Source organism: Lissotriton vulgaris, chromosome 4_1, assembly GCF_964263255.1.
Source record: "Lissotriton vulgaris chromosome 4_1, aLisVul1.2, whole genome shotgun sequence".
In the NCBI taxonomy this organism is placed as follows: Eukaryota; Metazoa; Chordata; class Amphibia; order Caudata; family Salamandridae; genus Lissotriton; species Lissotriton vulgaris.
In genome coordinates, this window is record NC_141691.1 from 349,066,960 (window position 1) to 349,092,939 (window position 25,980).

General features: G+C 42.9%; 1 protein-coding gene across 1 annotated transcript in view; it reads left to right on the top strand.

The window, feature by feature from the left end:
- LOC147718734 (sodium- and chloride-dependent neutral and basic amino acid transporter B(0+)-like) overlaps positions 1-25,271 on the top strand; it is a 746,574-nt gene extending 721,303 nt beyond the window's left edge. Inside the window, exon 14 of the mRNA XM_086966771.1 lies at positions 25,037-25,271. Within this exon, the coding sequence (XP_086822897.1) occupies positions 25,037-25,201 (165 nt within the window). The 3' untranslated portion in view covers positions 25,202-25,271. The remainder of the gene's footprint in view (positions 1-25,036) is intronic.
- Positions 25,272-25,980: the final 709 nt, after the last annotated feature.

Consider the following 25,980-nt stretch of genomic DNA (forward strand, 5'->3'; position numbering starts at 1 on the left):
AGTTACAATGTTCTATTATGCTAAGAGTCCAGCAATTATGCTTAAACAATTAAGCAGAGCTCTTTTGCATGGTTCTGAAGTAGATGTGAAGAATATTTGTCAAGAAATTGAGTTCTGTTACTTTGCTGGTAAAGAGAACAATGTTGAAATTGAACCACTAGAAGAAGGTAATGTGGAAGACAGTGTACAGATGTTCAGTACACATAAGTTTCACAAGCAAATTTCCACGTTTATGGTGAAATCAAGTGAGAGGCCTAATTTCACTTGTGTGTGTTGTCGATGGACTTATTATAAGAATCAGACTAAGTTAGTGGATGCATATGCAAAAAGTGATATGGAAAACAATAGTGAATGGAAGGATTTTGCCACATACTTGATGGTAGAAAATTGTTTTGATTTGGGAACGGACCTACGTATGTGTACTTATTGTTATAACAAATTAAACCAAAACCAGATGCCTGCTAGAGCGGTTTATAATAATCTGGAATTAGTTGACATTCCTTCTGAATTGAAGGATTTAAATACTTATGAATCTATTTTGATTCAAAGTGTCCATCCCTTCCAGGCTATTGTACGAATGGAGCCAAAGACAGGGAAATTGCCTCCATCAGATTTACAGAGAGGATTAAAGGGAAGAATTGTTTATTTGCCTTTAGATTTGAAGAAAAATATTAATACAATTGGAGTAGAGAAAGTGGAAAAGGAACCTCTGGTTATCATAGTTAATGGTGTTCCGACAAAGAGTAAGAAAATCTGGCCAGATTTAGTGGATGTTAGGAAAGTCAAAAAGGCAACATTGTATTTGATAAAAAATAATGAGTACTACAAGAATGTATGTGTTGCAGAAGAGGAAGTAAGTGAATAAGAGGACAGCGATTTGTGTGCTGGACAAATTGAGAAAGTAGAAGCCTCTAAAAAGGAAGAAATATATGAACATTATAGTGTTCATCCTTTGCATTCCAAGGAAGTCATGGGGAATGCTATTGAGTTGTTTCAAATGAAACAAGCCAAAGGGAGTCCCATTAGTGTCTGGGAGGAAAGTTTGGAAGCTCAATGTTTCCCACAGTTATTTCCTACAGGTCGAGGAGGACGATATGATGAGCGACCTGTTCAAATTCCTGCTTCAGAATACCGGACTTTACGATTGTATGCAGAAGATCCTAGGTTTCGTCAATGCATTCCCTATTTATTTCATCTACTGTTTGAAAGTGATCTCTCTGGATTGTCTTATGCAGTGAACCACATCTTGAAAAGTGGTGTACAACTGCGAAATATCTCGGCAAGGGACTTTATGGATAAAGTCAATGTGCAAGACAGTATTTTGGATTCTCACCTGATTAATCTCATGGCTTGTCAGCGTGGTACTAATGAGTATTGGTACCGCCGTCATGGTGACTTAAAATGTATGCTGAGGAACTTAGGAACTCCCATATGGTTCCTCACTCTCAGCTGTGCTGAGTATGGCTGGGAAGACTTACTTGAATTTCTACGAGAGGCAAATAGAAACATTGAAAATAACGAATTCAAGACACCCGGAGAACTGTGCTATTTGGATCCAGTGAATGTATGCAGGTACTTCAATCATAAATTTGAAGCTATGATGTCTTTCATCATGAACAAGAAAAATCCACCTCTTGGAGAGGTGTTGGATTTCTTCTGGAGAAAGGAGTATCAAGCAAGAGGAGCTCCTCATATACATATGCTGCTATGGATCAAAGATGCACCCAAATTTGGAACAGATCCGGATGACTTAGTGATGAGTTTCATAGAACAGTATGCTACATGTGCTGTTCCAAAGACAAACGAAGATAAAAGTCTAAGAGAACAAGTTTTACGGTTTCAAAGCCATCGTTGTGGAAAGTACTGTCGTCGTAAATTCAGAAATAAGGACAAGTACTACACCAAATGTCGTTTTGCATTTCCATGGTCGGTGATATCAAAAGGAAGAGTTAGCAATTTGATGTCTCCGCTGCGACATAATGTGATGAGGAAATCACCCAAAAACACATACAATTTGAAAAGAAACGAAGAGTCCAAGTACATTAACGACTACAACCCAGTGATTTTGTCCATTCCACATGGACAAAATCACTGGGTTGTAGTCGTTAATGTACTTGGACTCTTCGTTTCTTTTCAAATTGTATGGATATACAGTTTGTGGCTGACAACTGTATGGCTGTGGCTCGGTATGTGACGTCTTACATCACCAAAAAAGAAAAGACAGAACTGAAGGATATGTGGGAGGATATTTCCCATGAAAAGAGCCTCAGTAAGAAGTTGTACAGTTTCAGTCTGAAGATGTTGTCGCATCGAGAAATCGGAGCTTACGAATGTTCTGACCGGTTATCTTCAGCAAGTCTCTATGCCAAATCTAGGAGTATCATTTGGGCGAGTCTTGGTCTTGCTGCAATGCGTAATCGAGTTCTGAAACCTGTACGGGAAATTGAGTATTTGGCGGAGAAGGAGCCAAGCAGTACAGATATTTTGAAGACCAACATGTTGGATACATATTATCCAAATAGAAGCAGTCACCTGGAGAATGTTTGTCTGTATGATGTTCTACAAAATTACGTTTTCAAGAGGAACATCAAAGAAGATATTGATAAAGGAGTGTATGCTGTAATTGGAAGTGAGGGATGTCTGGTCAAGCAAAGAAAATGTCAATTGGTAAATCATCGAAAATTGAATTGCGAATCTCCAGAAAGAAAAGAGTTTTTCTATTTAGCTCTTTTGCAACTTTTCAAGCCTTGGCGTGCAGAAGAGGAACTGCTTGGAGATGTCCTCTGTTACGAAGACTCTTTCAATGCAGCCAAGGAGTCCATAGAATGTCCTGTTTTTCCTAAATATCTAGAAATGTTGAATGCAGAAATCGAGCAGGAAGCAACAATTGCAGCTAAGATTCCTAGAGACAGTTCTCAGGACAGTCAGAGTTCTGTTTCATTGAGTCAGGATCCACTAGGAGAACCAGTTATCGAAAATGAAGCTGCCACTGCCATGATTGAAGTGGAAAGAGCCATGGCACATGCTCAGGAGGATGCGGTTAACTTAGAAGATTTGGAAAGACAACTCAACGTTGAGCAGAGGAAAATATATGACGAAGTTACCAACCAAATTGAGCATGGATTAAGTCATGAGAAGAAAGAGTGCTCATGTACGTCGTTGAAGCCTGTCCGACTGTACGTGAGTGGAGAAGCAGGAACTGAAAAAAGTTTCCTCATTAAAGCAATATCATGTTATCTGCAGAAAAGGACTGAGTGATCGCTGTCTTGTGTTGTGACCGCTCCAACTGGACTGGCAGCACATAACATTAAAGGGATTACTTTGCATCGGCTACTGATGCTGCCAGTGGAGCATGATAACAAATTACAATACCACAAGTTATCTGGGGATGCTTGTTGTGAAGTATCTAGAGTCTTGAAGAAGATGAAACTTCTTATCATTGACGAAGTAAGCATGGTTTCCAATGTCATGCTTGCCTTTGTGCATTTGAGAATGCAGGAAGTTGTTAAAACAGAGTATGATGTGTTATTCGGTGGCAAACACATCATTGTTTTCGGTGATCTTCTGCAGCTGACACCAGTGAAAGGACAACCAGTGTTTAAACTGCTTACACATGAAGATACCAAGAAGTGCCTAGGGAGCATTGGCAATGTTAACATATGGTTAAATTTCGATTATGCTGAGCTGCGTGAAAATATGCGTCAGGCGAAGGACGAAGATTACAAGAATATTCTACAAGATGTTAGAATCGGGAAAATGACTGAGCGTGGGAAAGAAGCTTTACATGCACGATTACTGTCAAATTTGTATCCAGAAGAAGACGTTCTGCCAGAGGATATTTTTCAGAAAATTACTGAGAAGAAATCTAGAATATGTTTGATGCCAACTCTTGCAGAATGTTCCATCTTCAACAACAAAATGTTGAATTTAGAAAACCAAGAGATTGTTAAACTGGAAGCTATTGACAGAATAGAGCATATGGGTACAATAATTGTTTTGTCTGAGAATTTGAAAACTAAATTGGATTTACTAGAGAAGACTATATCTAAAACTGCGGGTTTTGAAAAGACTCTGAATGTGTGCTTAAATTGCCGTATCATTTTGAGAAGGAATTTACATGTTGAAAGAGGTCTGGTAAATGGATCAATGGGTAATGTTGTTGATTTTGAGAAATACAGAAGTAGAGATGGAATTGAATTTTAAAAAATTAAATTTGATGGCATTGCGGATGTACAGCTAATTGGTCATTGCTCTGCTAGGTTTTTGCTTGTAAAAGACTTATATGTTCGCCGTAAGCAGTTTCCTGTTTGCTTGGCATATGCGGTGACAATTCATAAATCGCAAGGTTTAACTTTAAGTGTAGACACTGCTTTAGTGAATATTGGCAGTTCTGTGTTCAAAAAGGGTATGGCTTATGTAGCATTGTCACGAGTCAGAACTTTATCGGGATTGTACTTGATTGACTGTGATGTCACAAACATTTGTGCGGATCTAGATTGTGTTAAGGAATACAATAGGTTAAGAAGAGAGTACACGCCACATTTGCCTCAATATCCTTTGTTTGAGAAACGTGTGGTAAGCCGGAAACGAAGAAATAACAGTAATAGTAGGGAGGTTGAAGCAAAAAGACCAAAAGTCGATGAACCAAAAATTGTAAGCAGGAATAAAATGAATTCTGTTGTTGAAAAATGTTGTTGGTTTTGAATTTGAAAATAGTTCTGGTGTCAACTGCTATGCTAATGTAGTTGTTAATGTTCTCTTTTCACTAGAGACTTTAAAAGAACAGATTGTGATCATTTCGGAACAAAGTTTATGCTGTTTGTTGAATTCTGTGTTAGAGAAATGTAGCGCTGATAGAACAAGAGTAGAAAGTGTGTCTGAAATTCGTTATCTGTTAGACGAATGTACACGTCAAACACAATTCTCTGAAAATATTCAGCAGGATTGTCAGGAGTTTTTAATGTATATGCTTGATGTATTGCAAGATGAAGGTGTAGATGTAGATTATCTGTTTGGCCTTTCTTATCAATGGCAGCATGATTGCGAGAACTGTAGGCTATTAAGTACTACTAGTGTAAACTCAGAAAGATTTATATATTTAACTTTGCCTGACAGTAAATCAATATCCTTCAATAAGCTAGTAAAGGCAGCCGATCAAAACATGGAGTGTAGCCAAGGTAAGTCTGCAATGCTGTCCACGTTAATTTTACGAAGTTATGGCCAGTATGTCATTTTAATGTTCCAACGATGTAGGCCTGATGGAACTAAATTGACAACTTTAATTAATAATTTTGTGGCTTCGCAGTTGTCAATATCAGGAAGGACTTTTGTAACTACAGCATTATATATCATGACGGTCCTTCAACTACTTCAGGACATTACACAGCTTATTTAAAATCTGGAAACGGCTGGTCATTCTGTAATGATTCTGTTTTAACTTTCAAAAAAAGATTGCCTTTCCACCTTCAAAATTCTTACCTGGTGTTCTTACAACCAAAATTTTAGGAAAGGAATCTTGGGATTTGTTCAGAGGAATTTCAAGAGGTTCTAATGGCTCCTACTCTATATGGCCTTGTGGATAATTGTAGTACAGAGCGAAAACTGTTTGTGTTTATAAGCTAATTCAAGCAGCAGATCAAAATAAGGGGTAGAGGAAATGTAAGTCTGCAATGCTGTCCATATTATTTATGGAAACTTATGGGTGAAATGTCATTTTACAATTTCAACTACATAAACTGGATGAAAAAAAGTTGTTAAGTCTAATTAAAAATGTTTTGGCTACACAGTCATCGATTTCAGGAAGAACATTTGCAACTGCAGCTATTATATATTATGATGGTCCTTTGACAACATCAGGATATTACACAGCTTATTTGAAATATAAAAAAGGCTAGTCTTTCGGCAATGGTTACCATTTTAGTATAAAGCAATGTTGCCTTTTGACTTGTTTTCAGAAGTGAGAATTTAGGGTAGGTAACTGGATTATAATGATTCTAGGTGTTGCTGTAATTTAGTGTGCTGTTTTAAATTGCTTTGTATCTCTCATTTTTCTTAAAACGATGGAGTTTATCTTTCAGAAAGTGGCGGGCAGAAAATAGTAACAGCACAACAGAGTATAAGCTGTTCATAGGACATCCTTTGACGTCATAGAAAGTAAGTTACTTTTGAGGAGTTCTGATTTCTGATTAGTTACATTATTTGGGTTTTTTAAACACAATCATTTTGAATGTGTTTTTTTCCCCGCTGTTATATGATGAATACCTTCAACTCACTGTTTTCAGTGAAATTTGATATATTCTGAGAACAGCAAAAATAAACCATTAAATATGTATAATTAATTTTGTACTTTGAATTGTGATTTATAATATGTACTCATCTTGTCTCATGCTCACTCATCTTTTACTACCTTCTATCAATTTTTAAATTTTTGTTCTTGCTTTCACAGATTGAAACTATAAAAATAACAAGTGCCTTAGTAAACGTCAATTATAAGGTAAGTGTTTAGTACTCTTTCCGTTACATCTCTATCACATTTAACTTTTATTAGTTCCACTGCTTCATTTCTTTAACCCTCAATTTCCTGCCTTTGCTACTTCCCTCATTCCTTTTCTCTCTGTTTCCTTCCCTTATACTCAGTGCTTTAAATGGGCCTGTACTCACCGGTACTGAGTACCGGCACTTCTCAGATTTATCACTCTGAGTACCAGCACTTTTTCTTCTGCTGAGGAGAGTACCGGTACTCACGAAAAATAATGCTCATTGCCTGTGCTGGTGAGCCGGAGTGGAAGGTGCGTCTGGTAGCCGAGGCGCCGCTTCTGCAGCCCCGATCTGAGCCCCAGCTGAGCTATTCAGCCGGGCCCATTAGAATGATTGCCGGGTTCTCAACATCACTCTGTGTTTGACAGAGCAGGGTCCGTTCAGGCCCTCTGCTGTGAGTCACAGCCACTCTATCCTGCGCATTTGTGCCAACAAGTGTCAGATGACGGAGATTTCCGAGCGAGTGGTCAAAAAGAGACTGATACGAGTCACAACTTTCACGGAGATCCTGATGAGGCAATAAACGTTGTATCAATAGTGTAAATGTTAAACAAGAGCCAGAGGTGCCTCACAGAGAAACGGTTCTTATGCAGAACAATTTTGATTGGATTAAATATTGAAAAAATTCCTGAACGTTTGCGAAGATTCTAAATATGACACAGACATTCGTGTAAGCTGCAAAAAGGCTTTACACACACATAGAAATAAGGAGACATTAGCCCAATGTTATGAATGACTCATAAGTGAAAGTCACTGATCAATGCACGGGTTATGTAGTTGAAAGGTTTTCAATTCTTAACACCCTCATTTCTGCAGCAAGCACTTTCGAAAACTCCCAAGAATGGCAGACAGCAGAACGGAAATGAAATGTTAAAAAATACAACAGGATTGGTACTTTTGACTCTGAGTGGAAAACCTGTGCCTGTAGAAGCCAGTTTACTGCACTCCTGTGCGGCGTCACTTGCAAGCATTGACATGGGCTGCAAACACACCGCATTGCAGACCCCACTTCCTCCGTCACTCACAGGGGTCCATCTCTTGCATGATGGATGGATGAGTGAAAGCAAGGATTGCTGGGTGAAAGAGGGTGGATGATTGGATAAAAGGGCGGATGATGGGTGGATAAGTAAAATATTGGATGGATGAATGAAAGGAAAGTAGGATGAATGAAAGGGAGGGAGGATGGATGAGTGAAAGGAGGGATTGAGTGAAAGGGTGGATGTAATGAAAGGGCAGATGCAATAAAGGAGTGAAAGAGTTGATGGACAGATAAGTGAAAGGATTGATGAATGAGCGAAAGGGTGATAAAGAGATGGATGAGTGAAAGGATGAATGGATAGGTTTAAAGATGGGTAGATAGGTTTGATATGGAAGTCATGAAGTATCATCGTGTTTTGCCTTTAGCCCCGCCCCTAGACCCGCCCCTCACTACACCTCTAGCTCTTTTTAATGGGTACCTGCACTTATTTTTTCCCATTTAAAGCACTGCTTATACTCATTTTTCTTTTTTTTATTTCTTTTTTTTGTTTCGCTTCCGGTTCGCGTACCGGCACGCGAACCGGGAAGCGAATCAAAAGAAAAAGAGGTTGCCAGAGTGCTAAACATTCTAGCAATTTTTTATAAATGGGAGGTAGTTCTGAAAAGAACTTTTTTTATTGTTTTTGTTTTTTTTGGGGCGGGGGGAACGAAAATCAGTCAGGGCTCAACAGGAGCAACAAAAAAAAAGATAATTTACTTTCTGGGCCGTTTTGTACATTTGTGATTTTCATAAGCTAGGTTGATGAGAGTTATACTTTTCTCTCCATAGTAAATCAATTTGCCGCAAAAAATACAGGTGTGCTTCATATCACCAAAGTTCATCTGTATGTTTGGGACCGTCTCCCTCGCCTCTGGTCCCATCACTGCCTGTTCAGCTGATGTACTGGCCACAGGAGGGGGGTTTTCCTGTAGGTCACGTACCTGTGCAGCACTGTAATTAATAGGGTGCCACCTGTCCATATGGCGATGCATAGTGTAATTGCCTTAGCTGTACTTTTTATCTGTTCCTCAGGATAGTTCTTTGTCACAGATCAAACATGTGACATAACGGGCATTTACTTTTTTTTGTCCCCGGGGATATGTGAAGAATTGCCAGATGTAATTTACTTTCACATGGGACCTCATTGGTTCTTCTTGCAAAAACGGTCTGCTCACTTGCTCCTCTTCCTCTTCTTCCTCTTCTTCCTCCTCTTGATTTATGAAGTCCTGAGGAGGTGGTCCATCCTTTTTGGGTGGTGGTGGTGGAGTGGCTCCAGCAGCTGCAGCTACAACACTTGTAATTTTTCCAAATTTCGAAAGTAGGTCTTTCTCTCATAAAAATGAAAGTCAGAGTGAGGAAAAAAGGTGGGTTTTTCATTATTTGTGAAAAAAAATGTAATAAACCAATGAAAAGTGTTATTTTCAGGTCACATGACCTAGCCTTACATCATTAGGAAACAAAAAATAAAATGAACCAATGAAAAGTTTTATGAACAAGTCACATGATCTGTTATGCTTACGTTACGCGTCCCGCTACGCACCCGGAGCGCTTCCGGGGCGCTGCGCTTCCCGCCTTGGTTCGCGCTCCGGAGCACTTCCGGGTGCGCTAACGCGGCGCGTCATAAGATGCATTACGCGGCAATGCTATACGTCGCGTTTACGCGACGCGTCACGATGTTGTTTTCTTGCGCGGCAGTTGCGCTAACGGAACGTTTCCCAGTTCGCGGACCGGGTCGCGGCACCAAATTGAGCTAACGGAAAGCTACCCGGTGCGCGGACCGGTAGCGAAAAAAAAACTAATAGAAAAATTTATATACATAAAAAAATTATATTAAATACATATAAAATATATTTTTCCTTTAAAAGAAGAATACATTTTACAGCTTTTGATATTTGCTAATAAAAAACCATTGAAATTCACTGAAAAAACCATAGGTTATAGACCATATATAGTTAGGAATTAGCATTTACAAAACCTTAAAAATTCACTGAAAAAACCATAGGTTATAGACCATATATAGTTAGGGATTAGCATTCACAAAACCTTATTTTACTCGCACAAAACCATTGAAATTCGCATATATAGTTAGTTGCACTAACTATATATCGCGCACCCGCAATCCTCTGCTGATGAAGTCACATATTACCTCATTCATGACATGGTCAGTGACATCACTGATGACATCACTGATGACATCTCAAATGACATCACTGATGACATCACTGATGACATCTCAAATGACATCACTGATGACATCACGGATGACATCTCATTTGACATTACTGATCACATCACTGATGATATCATTCATGTGATAATACGATGTACCTCTTCAGACTCTAATATAACCTTAGATACAATCAGTGTAAACAGACACTCACAGATTGTCACTCATCCATGGAGTTACTCATACATCTAGTCAGTCATGCAAAGAATCAATCACACCTCCATTTCCTCAACTATACAGTTATTCACACCATACTAATTCAAACATATTCTAACACATATTTACTCTCTTATACAATCCCTGATACAAGTTCACAATGATCCATAAAGCCACTCACACATTCACTGGCTCTTATGCACAGTTATTTATATATGTCAACTCTCACATGTACTGTGTTTTACATATGTACTCACTTTGACATGTAGCACTGAGATATCCATTCACTCACCAATACACTCATACACACAGTCAACCGCCCATGCAGCTGTTTCCACATGCACTTTTGAACCCATACATCTAGTGAATCAACTGCTCACACATCTAAGCACAGAGTCATACACCTCCCAGCGACCCACACACACACTCAGTCTCCCATACAAATACTTGGGCAACCAATCAATAACCCATATAGTTACTCATATAGCTACTGATCAACACATGCAGCAGTTTACAGAACAACAGACATAATGATGCACAAATTAAGACAGTTTAGTCACTAACCCATGCACTCAGTGAGACACATTTAATCACTCACTCATACAGTCAGTCATGCACCTACTAAATCCTTCATCCAGACACTTATACATCCATTCATTCTTCAATATGTAAGACATATTTTAACTTTACAGAAACATACAGTCACTGGATGATGTCATCAGTGATGTCATCAGTGATTTCATTTGAGATGTCATCAGTGATGTCATCAGTGATGTCACTGACCATGTCATGAATGATGTAATATGTGACATCATCAGCAGTGGATTGCGGGTGCGCGATATATAGTTAGTGCAACTAACTATATATGCGAATTTCAATGGTTTTGTGCGAGTAAAATAAGGTTTTGTAAATGCTAATCCCTAACTATATATGGTTTATAACCTATGGTTTTTTTCAGTGAATGTATATATATATATATATCTTTGGGCGCTGAGGAAGGCAATAAAAGCCGAAATGCATTCGCCACAATTTGTCAATAAAGCTACTTCCTTGCTGTTTCCCCCGATGTGGCCTCTGCTCTCTTTTGTGCGTGAAGGGAGATTACAGACATATTTCCTGCGTTTTCCAGGGACGCATCACAGAGGTCCCCGCCTCGCAAGTGGTCCGGAGTTCTCTGGTTCTGCTTTGGCAGGTTTTCGTTTTCACCAAGGGATTGGTTCAGCTCCGGAACTCACCACGTTGCTGTGGAAGAGACTAAGCGATTGCGAGGTATTGCTCCTGGCTTTGGGTGGCGTGCACTGTCACATCTACCCCCGTCGACATTTTGTCTACAGCACGCCGGTTGAGGCGGTGAGGGGACTCGAGGGAAAAACTTTGCTGGCATCACAAAGACTCACAATTTGGGCTTCCTCGACTGCATATCCCACATTCCGCCCACCCCACTGGGTCTACATTCCTATCATCACCTACCTGGGATCGGACCTGTGCATTCTGGGTGTTGCAGTTCAGTGCTACACGGTAGGATGCAACAGGTGGTGCTTCATCTGCATAGGGGGCGGAGCCGACCTTCTTCAACAAAGGGAGCGGCGGGATTCACCATTTTGCTAAAGTGGAAGCTGCTGTGAACATCTTTGGGCGCTGAGGAAGGCAATAAAAGCCGAAATGCATTCGCCACAATTTGTCAATAAAGCTGCTTCCTTTCTGTTTCCCCTGATGTGGCCTCTGCTCTCCTTTGTGCGTGAAGGGAGATTACAGACATATTTCCTGCGTTTTCCAGGGACGCATCACAGAGGTCCCCGCCTCACAAGTGGTCCGGAGTTCTCTGGTTCTGCTTCGGCAGGTTTTCGTTTTCACCAAGGGACTGGTTCAGCTCCGGAACTCACCACGTTTCTGTGGAAGAGACTAAGCGGTTGCGAGGTATTGCTCCTGGCTTTGAGTGGCGTGCACTGTCACATCTACCCCCGCCGACATTTTGTCTACAGCACGCCGGTTGAGACGGTGAGGGGACTCGAGGGAAAAACTTTGCTGGCATCACAAAGACTCACAATTTGGGCTTCCCCGACTGCATATCCCACATTCCGCCCACCCCACCGGGTCTACATTCCTATCATCACCTACCTGGGATCGGACCTGTGCATTCTGGGTGTTGCAGTTCAGCGCTACACGGTAGGCTGCAACAGGTGGTGCTTCATCTGCATAGGGGGCGGAGCCGACCTTCTTCAACAAAGGTGGCGGCGGGATTCAACATTTTGCTAAAGTGGAAGCTGCTGTGAACATCTTTGGGCGCTGAGGAAGGCAATAAAAGCCGAAATGCATTCGCCACAATTTGTCAATAAAGCTGCTTCCTTGCTGTTTCCCCCGATGTGGCCTCTGCTCTCTTTTGTGCATGAAGGGAGATTACAGACATATATATATATATATATATATATATATATATATATATATATATATATATATATATATATATACATATACATATATATATATATATATATATATATATATATATATATATATATATATATATATATATATATATATATATATATATGACTCTATGCTGACAACAAATTTTGGAATATTCATTCTGCACTCACTTTTTTACCTGTTTGCCTGAGCTGCATAGACCCTCTACTATTTTATCTTTAACTTTTAAAATGCAAACTATATAAGTGTTTACCCACATTAGCTCTGTAATATTGTGTCTGTAGAATCAGGTACTTCAATTGCGCCGGTCCCAGATAGTGCCCACCATTATATATTTCTCCAACAGGTATCCCAGTGGTTGTGTATACCCATAAAGCATTGTAGTGGAGATTGTAATATTGAGCTTCTGTGTCCACTCAAAATGTAATGCCTTTTTAATAAACGCTAGAGTTTAATTCAGAGATACTGTAGAATGGGGAAACAAACCTGCGTTGAAAAGAAACAGGCCCTGGGTATGCCCAAACCCAACACCAAACCAACCTCTATCAATAGGATGTTGGAAAGGCTTTAGGAGCCGTGACCACTGAAATAGAACGGACAGAGAGACGACTGTCCATGACTCCAAACTTAGAAATTGCAACGACTGATCCTAGCACCTCACAAATTATAGGGGTTTCGATAACTGATTCTCTCAGTGACAAAACATCAATAACTGAAGCAGTTACCCCCAAGCAACCTAGGGCTGTCACATTTAACCAAACGGGCAAAAAAGGTAAACCCAAACCCAAAGTGAGAGCGGCAGCAAGAAGGAAGAAGCCCGCAGGAGAGATTTCCGATACTGGAAAATCTGGGAATAGTGATCCAGAAGACAGCACAGAACCCACAAGCGATCAGCCAGTGTGGTTCACAAAGCTTGTAGTGGATCTACAGATCCAAATGAAGGATATAGTCAAGGACGAACTTAGACCTTTACAGGAGAGGGTTGGCAGGTTGATAGTACTTTTTAATGACTGGACAAGCACTACGGAGGCAACTCATTGTAACGTTGGTCCTGAAAGTAGAATACGAGACCAGTCCGCTGCAAGTATTACACTGACCAATTCAGATCCCAAACCCAGTGAGCAAGCTCTGTTACCAACACTAAACAGGGAGACACATACGTCGGAGGCTGCCACTAGAGACATTATTTTAAGGCCCCCATCAGTCACTTCTAATCTAGCCAATCGCCCACCTTTACTCCACAAATCTAGAGGGCAATGGCAGACAAAAATACAGCAGGTAGGGGGAGGCGCCCCAACATGCATAGAACTCACCAATGACTCTTTCCCTCTCCCAGTCATAAATCCACCTCCTGCATCAGCCCCTTACGTCCTTATTCTTGCAGGCATCCCTGAACTTAGAAGGGAAGAATATGAATCCTATCAAGAATTAAAGAATAAATGTATCCATTGGCTTGTAAACCACAGGCATTTTAGCTATGAACATGTGGAAGAGATCCTAACCACACGCAGGGTGGGCTGGATAGGCAGGAGATACAAGGATTTACATGGAGATTGTATAGTAATTAATTTTAGAAACCTGTTGATGGCCCAAAAAATTCTAGCTAGAGAGGAGGGGAGAAAATCATGTAGCACCCAAGTCCTTCCACTTGGATATTTTTACCCCCCCCCCCTACAGACCTCAACTTGACACAAGGCACTATGAGCGGGGCTGAAGAAAATACTCCAATAATTGTGAGCTACCTCCCCCGGACCAGCACTGGCAAAGGCTATTTTTTGTAATATTCCCAAAGCAAATAAGTACAGCTGTCTAGAAGGAGTAGATTGACTCAAGGATCAGCCCCCAATACTAAAGACCAAATACGGACGCTCCCAATAGCAATCAAGACTTGGGCTATTGACACAGGACCTTGCACGCCGCGTGGGGAAGGTAAAGCCTGTGGGCATGAGCGGCACCCATGGCTCCACCCACGACGGCTGTGACATGGTGCTGAGGGATAATCTAAAACCCTCACTAACCAGTGGGTCCGATCTGAAGGACGACAGTGTGCAGAGAAAGGCCTCACTGCAATCATCCCCTTTAGTAGCCAACAAACCAAACTGCCCCAATCGCCCAAAGACAAGGGAACATTGCGGGACTGAACAACAAGCTAGATGACCCAAACTGGGGTCTCTTTATTAACCAACACAAGATTTGCATGTTCCAGGAGACGTGGGCCAGAGGGGATATTTCCAAATTGGGCTTTGCCACTTTCAGTATTCCCACAACATCAGGGGGAAAAGGGATACCATCAGGAGGCCTTAGCACATGGGTGGGAGTCCACTTAGGTTGTACAGCCAAGCAGATTGACACAGCATCCAACAATATTTTGTGTGTTATACTGCAGTTTCCATCAAAGATTCCTGTAGCCCTTTTAAACGTGTATTCCAGACCAGCTGCCCAGGGTAAGGACTCTAAAACGCTGGAAGAACTAACCACTTTTCTAGCTACCATTTCAGATAAACATATGGTGATCTTAGGAGGGGATTTCAATTGCCAGTTTGAGCACTAGAGGGAATGCTCCAGGATAGCCTCTATGATGAGGATACATTTTGGGCAATCCTGGAGACCAGGTGGCCACTAGTTAAAAAATAGTGCCCCCTGGTGATCCAGATGAACTGCCTTGTTTTGAAACACTCCCTAAGACCTTGCAATGGTAGAACTTTGTCTGACACATCGAGTAGTTATACTTTCCAAGGAAATGAGTGAGGCTCTTTATTAGATTATATTTTATTTGACTCCAATTCCTGGGACAGGCTAATTGATTTTAAGGTTATACCACGGCTCGTTAGTATCTGAACTAAAAGAGCTTAATCCCGGGAGCTTCCTAAACATGGATAATCCTACTGATGACAGGTTTGACACTTTCAAATTGGAGGCGAAGAGTGCAATGGTCTGATATCAGCCAATCGCAAGATAAACTCAGTACTTTATATGAAGCCCTGAACCCGGTGCTTCTGACACCATCTAACTCAATAACTCACCATGGGGATAGTATAGACTCCGAGATGGTTACAATTAACCATGGAAGGTTAGGAGAAGTCACATTAGACTTCTATCCCAATAAACAAATCAGCCAAGTAGGAAACCCCCCATCCTTGATATAATGATCATTGTTGCAATGCCAAAAGATCTCTGGTACTGTCCGTCAAGGCCAATGTTCGTCCATTAATTAAAACTGCAAGGATGGCCTATAAGGTCACCATTATTGAAGCTAAAAAGGGTGGGAAATGGGCAAGTGCGATGCTTTAAGAAGCTCCTTGGGATGTAGCGATATGAGGACTTTTTGGAAAACGTCAATACAGGTAGCTCCGGTGCTAAATCACTGATAGAGCCGAATCTGGAAGCAGAGGTCTGGCGGGACCATTTTGAATCTCTCTACTCCAAGGGAGATATACCGAACGATGAGATAACTGAGGGATGCCCTGGGGGGACTGACTATTCCTCCAACATTGGGGAAACCAACAATGAACACTATGACAATAGCTTTAGCACAAGTATAAGCTTAAATGAGATTAGGGGAGCCCTCTCTAAAATAGCTCCAGGTAAACCACCTGGATTAGATAAAATCCCCAGGGATCTTTTTCGTAGTGAACCATCTGTATGGACACCATACTTCTGAGTGTTATTCAATGCCATATTTCAAGGCATGAAGATTCCCCCCAGTTGGGCCGGAGCCGAAATGATCCCCATTTTTAAAAAAGGTTCACCGCTAATACCAACCAATTATAGGCTGATCAGCCTCATAGACATTACGCAAAAAAAAATGTACGCATGTACTGCTGCTTAGGTTACAAACTTGGATGGAGGAACGGAAGATACTAACCCCCATACAGGCAGGGTTTAGAGAAAAACTGTCTACATTGGACCAAATACTAAGGCTCCACCTATTACATTGGATGATCGTGTGTCTAGAGGGTGGCAGCCTCTACTTAATATTTGTAGACCTGAGGTCAGCTTTTGATTTGGTACCAAGGGAAAAATTGTGGGCAGTCCTCCATGAGATGGGGGTTCCAGCATACCTAGCCCAACTCATCAAGCGGCAGCATGAGGAAAATTTCACCCAAATTAGGTTTGATAAGGATGGAAAGCTAACTGCACCAATCCCGATTAAACTCGGTGTTCAACAGGGTGTGATTGCCCCTACTCTCTTTAGTCTATATATAAACGGTCTAATAGATTATTTACTTCTAGAGAAAGACCTTGATGAACCCAAGCTAGCCTTGTGTATAATCCCAGTAATGATGTGTGCCAATCACAATTTATTAGTATCCACATCACCTATGGGGATTCAGAGGGTACTCAATAGATTTGAAGCATTCTGTAGTGAAAGAGGATTAGAAATTAACCTACTGAAAACCACAATTATGGCGTTTAACAGCCCTACAAAAACACATGAGCAAACCCTTCCCTAAGTGGTAAACCCCTTGAAAGAGTTTCCTCTTTCGATGATCTCAGCATTACAATCACAGAGACTATGGATTGGGGGCACAATCAAAAAATCATCACTAAAATTGTCGCAATCGTCAGGTGGTATAATGAAGGTTTTCTGTAAGTCCAGCCAGAAACCAGTGAGCCCTGCCATCAAAATTTATAAGGTTCAAGCCCGGGGAGGGGCGCTATATGGCGCAGAATTATGGGGCCACTCTAGTTCTGAGAATCTAATGCAGACAGAGAATAACTTTCTCAGACAGTTGTTAAATCTCCTACGGAGCACCCCGCTAACTCCGCTCCAATTCGATCTGGGTATCAGGGCAATCGCCGATGAATCTAACCGTAGACCTTTATTGTATTGGCTTCGCCTGTGGGTTACCCAAGAACTTCATCATACAGGGAGGAATTAAAAGAAGTGATGAATCTGCGGGGGTCAGCCAAACTGCTGTAGCTTGCGTATATCAAACACACCCTAGCTAGTATGGGGTTGGGGGAACTCTGGGCTGACCCTGAGCTCGCTTGCACCTCACTCCCCAGGAAATGGTTAAAGGCCCATTCTGGGGAGTGTTAGAAACAGGATCCCTGGCTGGCCAGGGCTTGCGCCAAAGTCAGTCAGAGACCACCACTCCTAAGTCAGGGCAAGGGATTTACACGCCAAGATAACCCCTGCTCACCCTCTAGGTAACGTGGCGCGAGCAGCAAGGCTAAACTTGGAGGCTATGTAGGTTAAGTGTTTGCGCGCGCACCCAGCAACAACACCCAAAGGCCCAACGCAAAGGAAACTCCACACAAGGTTATATATAAAAATAGCCTTTGTATTACAAAAACACATTAGATAAAAGACACACTTTACAATGTGCCAACAGGCACGGGCAGAATTTACAAGGGATATGTACAAGACATGGCCACATGGACCACTGTCAGGAATCAGCACTTTTAGAACTTAGAATACAATACTTGTAGTCCTAGAACTTAGAACATAGAGCCTAACGGACAGTACCTTCCGTCCAGGTTGCGCGGGATAATGCGAGTGATCTCCTTAGTAAACTTGAGCGGGTGGGCGGCTAGCTACAAGCGTTTCTCTGGGGCGACCAATGTGTGTGGCTCAGAAGAGGAGGGGGAGGCAGGATGCGGGCGACCCAGTAAAGCAGCGCGGCACAGGGGAGAGCGGCGTAGCTCCAGGCTTGGACGGGCTGCCGTGCACAAGCTGCCGAGGTGAGTGAGCGAGGCACACTTCAGCGAGGCCCCAGGGGCCCAAGGGAGATCAGACAAGTCCCCGCAATTGGTCAGGGAAGGCACAATAGAGTCTACTGGTCCTGGGACTCTGGTCAGGGGGCGAGCTCAGTATCAAGCCCTTGGAGACAGTTAAACACCAAATAATCAGGTAGCACAAAATAGAACATAAAGCACACAACCAGTAACCACTGGTACCAGGTAAGCACCACCTATGCAACCCTAACCACCTTAGGAGAATATTACACAGGGAACTTGGGCTTCACTAGCAACACCTGTACTAGCAAGAGAACAACCACCTAAGTATCACAATACATTTAGCGGTGTAAGGAACAAGGCACATGATGCATCAACAACACATTCAGAGGTGCAGGACACAGGGCGTGCAAAACATACAACACGCAGTACATTTCCTAACACGCAAAAGCAATAGGACATAGATCAAAACAGCATCTAAACCACAGTTAGCGCAGGAATCATGATAGCACATGATTTACATCAAAGTCCAGGGTCCAGGTTGCGCCACTGCGCCAAGACCTAAACATGGCAGCTGCCCACGAAGTGCTGGGCCGCTGGAGGCAGGGACAGAACAGGGCCTAAACGCTGCAGCTGGTACTAAGTGCTGCGCAGCTGGGGAAGGCTCGGGTAGGAAGGAAGGAGTGCGACTCACTCCTAAGTTCGGAACATGTCCCTAGAAAAAAAAGACCTAAACGGTGCAGCTGCCCACTACTTGCTGGGCAGCTGGAAAGAATCTGCGACAGGGGGCCCTCACTGGCCCTCTGTAGAAAAGACTGCGCAAGAGGATTGGAGCCCTCTGGGCTTTGAGAACTGACTGTGAGTATGGCAGCACTCTGGCTCCTTGAAGAAATCAATGCCCCCATCGTTGGAGCCATGGGGCTCAGCACGGGCTCCTCGGGCCCTTTAAATAGATACTGTGCCTTGGGGAATCATTAGGGAAACGTTGGGGCGGCCCTCCACCATCCCGGGCCGCCCTGAAGGCACCTCTCTCATTGCGGAGTGCCCGGACCCAGAAGAAAACATTATGCCCCCACCGAGCCCTCTAGGCTCAAAAAACAACTACTGTGGGCCGTGGGAGTGGCCCTCAGTCAGGTGGGGCCGCTCACCATTGCAAGGGAATCCCTCACGCACTCTCACCACCCCCACCCCACCCCCCCCGGGGCAGCCCTACTCACCAGCTGCTCTTCGGAGGCGGCGGGGGACGCAGTCTTTGGGCAGCAGTCTGTCGGGGCTCTCCCTCGCTCACGGGGGCCTCGGCAGATATCTTCTGGCAGCGAGCGGAGCTCTCCCTCACCTCATGGGAGCCCCGCCTGCTCTCTCTCTCATCTTCACCCGGTCCCTCAGCTCGGGACCGGGACTCAAGGGGGAGCTGCAAGGCTCCGGACCAAACTCCTCTTCCGTGCGGCGCTGGCCAATCACAGCACGGCGGCGGGCGGGACTTACTCCGGCAAACCGGAAGTCCCGACCCGCGTCAGGCACTGTAGTGCCAGACTTCCTGTTTTGCGGCACGAGGGCCGCGGCGGTGAAAACTCGGGCCATAGCGAGGGATGGGCACCCTCGAGGTGAAAAATAAACGTAGTAGCGAGGTGGGCACTCGCTTAGGACCCTGATAAGAGGGGTGAGCACCCGCAGTACAAATAATGAAAATTGGGCATAAGGCAGGGTAGCACCTGTGAGGAGCACGAGCAGGACAGAGAGCAGCTCCACGCTGCCAAGCTCAAGTAAAGCGCTCCCAGAGGAGGACAAAGCGCAGGGACAGCTAGGGGCATGGAAAATGAAAAGTCAGCACACTCAAGGTGCAGGGGCAGCCCCCAAAGTCTCCTCAAGGTCCTGGGAATACTCCTGCAAGGCAAAAGGAGTCCAAAAGAGTCCTCCAGCATCCAGGGGCTGGGCAGGGCCCAGGGAGGCAAGCCTTCCCCCGGGCCCAAACAGCAGCATGCCCCTGGCAGGATTCAAGTTGGGAACAAGAACATTTTCATGGGGTCACAGCCCCTCTTTAAAACACCTTTTCCCTTTGTCTTCAGGTGCAGGGTGGGGGGAGAACCAGTTGCAGCTGGTTTTGGAACACCCTTGATGGCTCAACCACCCCTTACATTCACTAGGGAGGATAGGGTCATCAGTCGCACCACAGGGGGCGGAGCCAGCATTGTGTGGGGAAAACCCAGCCTCATTCAGGACACAGGTGCAGCCCCTCCCACACATCAGCATGCTAATCTCTCCATTCACCACTGGGGCAGACCCACACAGACTCCTGGAGCCTGGCATCCCAGCCAGCTCCAGCCAATCACACGCCAGGCATATTTTACACCAATACGCCAACTCCTAGAAGTGGCACTTCCGCACAAGACACAATCATGCCACATACATCATTGCGAAGCATTCACTCACAAGAGTTTGCACATACCAAACTCGAGCATGCTCATCTCACGCATCAGGAACTACCAGGGACACAGACATTTCCCATGCATTCCTATGGGAGGGCAGGCCAATCTCACACACGCACTCAGGGAGCGCACGCACTTTACACTGCGCCACAGTGTCAAAGTGCGCAAAGACCAGAAATCACTATAATTATTTATTAACACCAGGCAAAATGTTCAGGGGTGAACCTGCCAGAAGGGCCAAGTCCAACAGGGAGTACAAAGTGGCACAGCTTTAAAGTAACCCCAGAGTAGGCAAGTTAACCTCAGCCTTTCTAGAAATCAAAGATGGGTATAGCTTTGAGCCAGCCGTGGATGCCCTCAAGCCAGCAGCTGCTAGAAAGCTTTTTCTTTAGTTTAGACACAGGGTTTTGCCTCTCTACTCTTTTACACATAAGTGGGGGTTCCGCAAGTCCTAAAGTGCCCGGCATGTGACTGCCCTGCAGGGTCAGTACTCCATGTGTTTTTTAGCTGTCCTGTTTACCACAAGGCAAGAAAACGATGGCTGGTGCAGGTTTGTAGAAAGCTGGGAACTAGGCGCTGCTCTGAGGCATCCAGGATACTGAAATACGATGGTAGTATCCCGATTGTTTACTCAGTGGCAGGTTTTCTATTTTCTTTGTGGTGTACCCGCAGAATATTCTTAAAAGCATCCTTAAAAAGTTAAGATAATGATTCGGCAAGAAATGAAATAAGGGCACCCTTGAGGATACCTTCTTATCACCTAATACCCGTAAAAATATCTATCTATGGTCACCCTTGCCAGTTTTATAACTAGGTTTTATTGTTTAAACAAGTAGCTTTACCTGAGCTATGTATGTAGGTTTTCCAATGATGTTACAGGGAAATAGTTTTTTACTTCTTATGCTTTTTAATGTGTGTATACTTTCTATATGCTCCTAATGTTTTTAAATGTTAGTACTATTTCCTGCTTTGAGTAGTTACTAGTCTACTACTGTAATTGCTGTGAAAACTTTATGCTGAAGCAGTCTGCATTATAGGGCCCCCAGTGTTAGGTCATGCCAATTGCCGCATAAAACTAGTGGTAATACTAGCGGTCATCTTTTTGCGATAATTGTTTTTATTGAAATTATTTATTTATTTGCACTATGCACTTTTCAAAAGGGAATCCCTGTCCCCTGCCTTGAATAACGTACTGTTATATCTACTGCCTTCGCTTTCTTTTGGTGAAATAATTAGGACAGAGGGCATCTTAAAATTGACTGTGGAAATTATTAGCTTCATATGTGTGCCAGCAATGTCTACTGTTTTTATCATTTGTTTCTCATTACATGCAATTGATTTTCTCTTTGTATTTTTAAATGTATATGTATGTACTGTGTCTGCACTTTTAAGGTCATATTGACCGAAATAAAGTTTATTGAATGAAAAAATGCTTTTCCTATGGAAACTAGGTTCTAACTATAACTATCTACTGGCGACCAACAGTAAGTAATATATAGACATGTTTTAAAGTACTACTTATGTGGCTGGAAGAGTAGGTGCTGCATGCCCACTTGCAAATTTTAATTTACAGGCGATGCTATGCCACTTTACTAAGGACTTACAATTAAATTGAATATGCCAATCATGTTTAAGGGGGAGAGCACAAACACCTTAGCACTGGTCAGCAGCAATAAAGTGCACAGAGTCCCATGGCCAATAAAAAACTCCGAAAAATAAGAGGATTGAAGACAAAACAATGAGGGCGAATAATCATAACGCTGTCCGCTCTAACAAATGTGCCCTCCTCCAAGTGAACGTGGGGAGAACTAACCAACCTCTTGAGAGTTTTCATCACTAAGGTACAAAAACCTGGCCAAATCAACAGCATTTGAGTGCTCTGACCCAGGACGGTGTTATATCGTAAATTCCATTTGCTGTAAGGAGATGGACCACTTCAACAGTTTTGGATTCTCACCCCTCATTTGCAGGAGCCATCCTAGGATCCCGTGGTCTAACTGAACCTGGATGTGAGTCCCAAATAGGTATGGTCTCAGCTTCTTCAGTGTCCATACCACAGCAAGTGCTTCTTTTTCTATGGCCCTCTACATTTATGCCATTGGAAGTAAACTCCTACTGATAAAAGCTATAGGTTGGTTTAGGCCCGACTCATTTAACTGTGATAACACAGCCCCTATGCCATGCTCTGCGTCATCAGTACAATACATTCATTGGAGAGGCTTCTGGAGTACAGGAGCTGCACACATGTCGTGTTTGAGGATGTCGAAGGCTTTGAGGCCTCTGTCCAGATGAACTTCTGGGACCGCTTCTTAGAAATTGTCTCAGTTAAGGAGGCAACAATGGTGCTGTATCTCTTACTCAACCTCCTGAAATTTCCAATGTGACCCAGGAATGCCTTCACTTTGGTTTGGGATTTGGGGGGCTCCCAGGCCAAGATAGCCTTTAATGTGGCCTAGAGGGGCTGTACCTTACAACCCCCCAAAAGGTTTCCTAAGTACACAACAGAACCCTGCACTGTCTGGGACTTGCTGGCCTTGATAATCAGTACAAAAGGGGGTGGTGCAAAAGGGGGTGGTGATGGACGGAGCATCTGAATCAATCAAACTCTCACACCCAGTCAAAAGATCTTGATAATCAGGCCTGTATGTTGCAGGGCCTGAAGTACTTCTATAGGTGCAGGTGGTCCTCCCAACTGCAACTATAGACACTTATGTTATCAAAGTAAGCAGGACTGAGAGTCGCTATCCTGGCTAGGAGTTTGTTCAACAACCTCTGGAAGGTGGCAGGAGCATTCTTGAATACGAGAGACTAAAACATCAACACCCTACCCCATTTTCCTTTTAGGTTCTGTTAAGACTGAACCTGATAGACTTTGTTCCCATGTTTTAGACAGTCACCATACTGTATACTTTTGGAAATGGGCTATTGTGCATTGATGACTAGTGAAACCTAAATGTCAAGAATTTTTCAGTTCTATTACCAATGCCTTTGAAGTACCTCCTTATTTTTTAAACCCTAATAAAACTATTAATCCTTTTAATACAATATTATGAATTAAGAAATACACCAGGTTCTACTAATGTATTCTTTTCTCTGAATTTATACAGACTATTGTGCCTTTCATTGTTTTTAGGTGTCATGATTAGACGTCTATGAAGTAATTGCTAACTTTATTTAAACAAGTGGCATTTTCACAATTGCGAAGTAAAATCCAACTTTACCATTAAAGAGGACTTTAAATTACAATTCTCAGACACCAAATATGACTTTCTGACCTGCTCCTAAGCCAAACTAGTCATATATTAAGTGTAACAAGGTAACCCAATGTTACCTTATGGGAGAGACGGGCCTCACAGTTGCGAAAAATGAATTTGCTAATTTTTCAGTAACAAAATATGTGAAATTTAAAATACATATCCAACTTTTTAAGTACACTGCACCATGCCATATGGGTTGCTTATGGCCTACTTTAGGGGTAATTTATATGTATTAAAAAGGGAGTTTTAGCCTTGGAAAATGGTTATTTTGCTAAATCAAGTTGGCAGTTTAAAACTGCTGGCAGGCCTGGGGCATGTTTTAAAGGGCTACTTATAATAGGTGGCAAAATAAGTGCTGGAGGAACACTAGTAGCATTTAATTTACAGGCTCTGAGTATGTGGTATACCAATTTAACACAGATTTATAAGTAAATTAATTATGCCAATCAGGCGTAAGCCAATTATACCATGTTTTCGGGAGTTAGCACGCACTTTAGCACTTGTTAGCAGTTAGCGTTCTAAGGCCAAAAAAAACGAGCTCAGACAAATAGGAAGGGTGAAGTAAAAAGTTTGGGGGAAGACCACCCTAAGTCTGACAGGTCTAATATAAACTACCATTCGCCAGCATATGTACAAACCCATTCACAGCATGCACAGTTATACACATACATTTATACATACACACATACATGCACCGAACATTAAAGAAAAAAGAAAACCTTACCAGGTTGTAGGAGTGATCTCAGGGGCTACAGAGAAGCCTTTGAGGATCATCAAAAGGTTCAGACTGCAATCTCTTCTTGAAGAAGTGGCATTTTCTTACTCATCACCGAGAGGGAATGCGGTCGGTGAGAATTGCTGACTCCTCTCTTTGACAATGTGTCACTGATTGACATTTGGGCCTGGGCACCTCGGGACGTAACACTGAAGCGATGCAGTCTGAATCTATCTGTGACATGCACCCTCATCATGAGAGAGTGTACCTCGAGGTGCTTTGCAGATCAAAGGAGATTAAAACCACAGGGCTGTAAAAAGCTCATCCTGACAAATCTCAGCTGAGGCAGCTGTAGGCCTGGGCATTTAGTGCATGTATTGCACCTGGCTGCTTGACCTGAACATAAAGACTGCCTGCAGGCTGACCTTTGCTCATCCTGACAGGTACTCTTCATGTCTGCAAAATGTTTTGGGGGGAGGCGTCCATCTGCCCTTAAGGACGGGCCACGACTGTGTGAAGAAGCATTGCTACTGTATTTTACAATGTAAAATTAATTGGACCCAAATACATACACTATTTCTTCTATTACAGCGTCTGAAAATCGTTTTAAAGCCAGCACCGAATTGGGGCCCTGCTTCGAAAAAAGATCGGGGGGAAAGATACAAAGATATGGTGGATGACAAGCAGAGCAATGCAATCGAGACTCCAGCAGCTGCTGAGATGCAAAATGGCTATGATAACTTGGCATATTTATAAAGTGCCATATGCTCTTGAGGATAACACAATTTCAAGCACTGAAAACTGGAATAAAATGTTACAATAATGGAATATTACTTTATTGTGTTAATTATTTTATATATCGGAGGTAGAATTACAGTCAAGTGACTATGTTGGCATACAGTTACAATTACTTCCATCTTCAATGACAATGCAAATAGAGGATTGAGTCTCCTGCGCATTTTGTAGTGTTTCAATTTTTACTGGACCACCGTTGTCTTGCTAGTTTGTCTTGCACCTGTGGAATAAGGGCGATAGTGTGTGCAGTTTTACGTTGGAATACAACACTACGTTGAATAACTGACACGTCAAAGGCTATTTTGCCAATTTCCATAAACACTAGGTGATATAAACGAAAATGGTATTTATTGATAGCGCATGTGTGGGTGTGGTTTCATGGCAGATCACAACTGGCAAATGTCAGTGATTATGGGATTTGCATAGCAATTATAACTTCCCTTCAACTTATGTCTGTCAAGGTAAATGGCACTGTCGTGTTTCTATAGTGGGCGCCAGACAACACCAAACTCGGGACACAGGTTAGTTGCTCAATGCTCTTTTATTTCTTTCCTTTGGCCACTGGTTACATGCACGTCCGTCCCCGTACCCGTCCTGGTCAGTCTGCTGTCCTTCCTGTCCCTAACCGGATGTGGTGTCCGGTGACCTGGTCACCTCCCTCATGACCCACAGGGTCCTAGTGTCCTCCAGTCCTGTCGTCCTGTCTGTCGGGTCACGACAGTCACTTTTTTGCCATTATT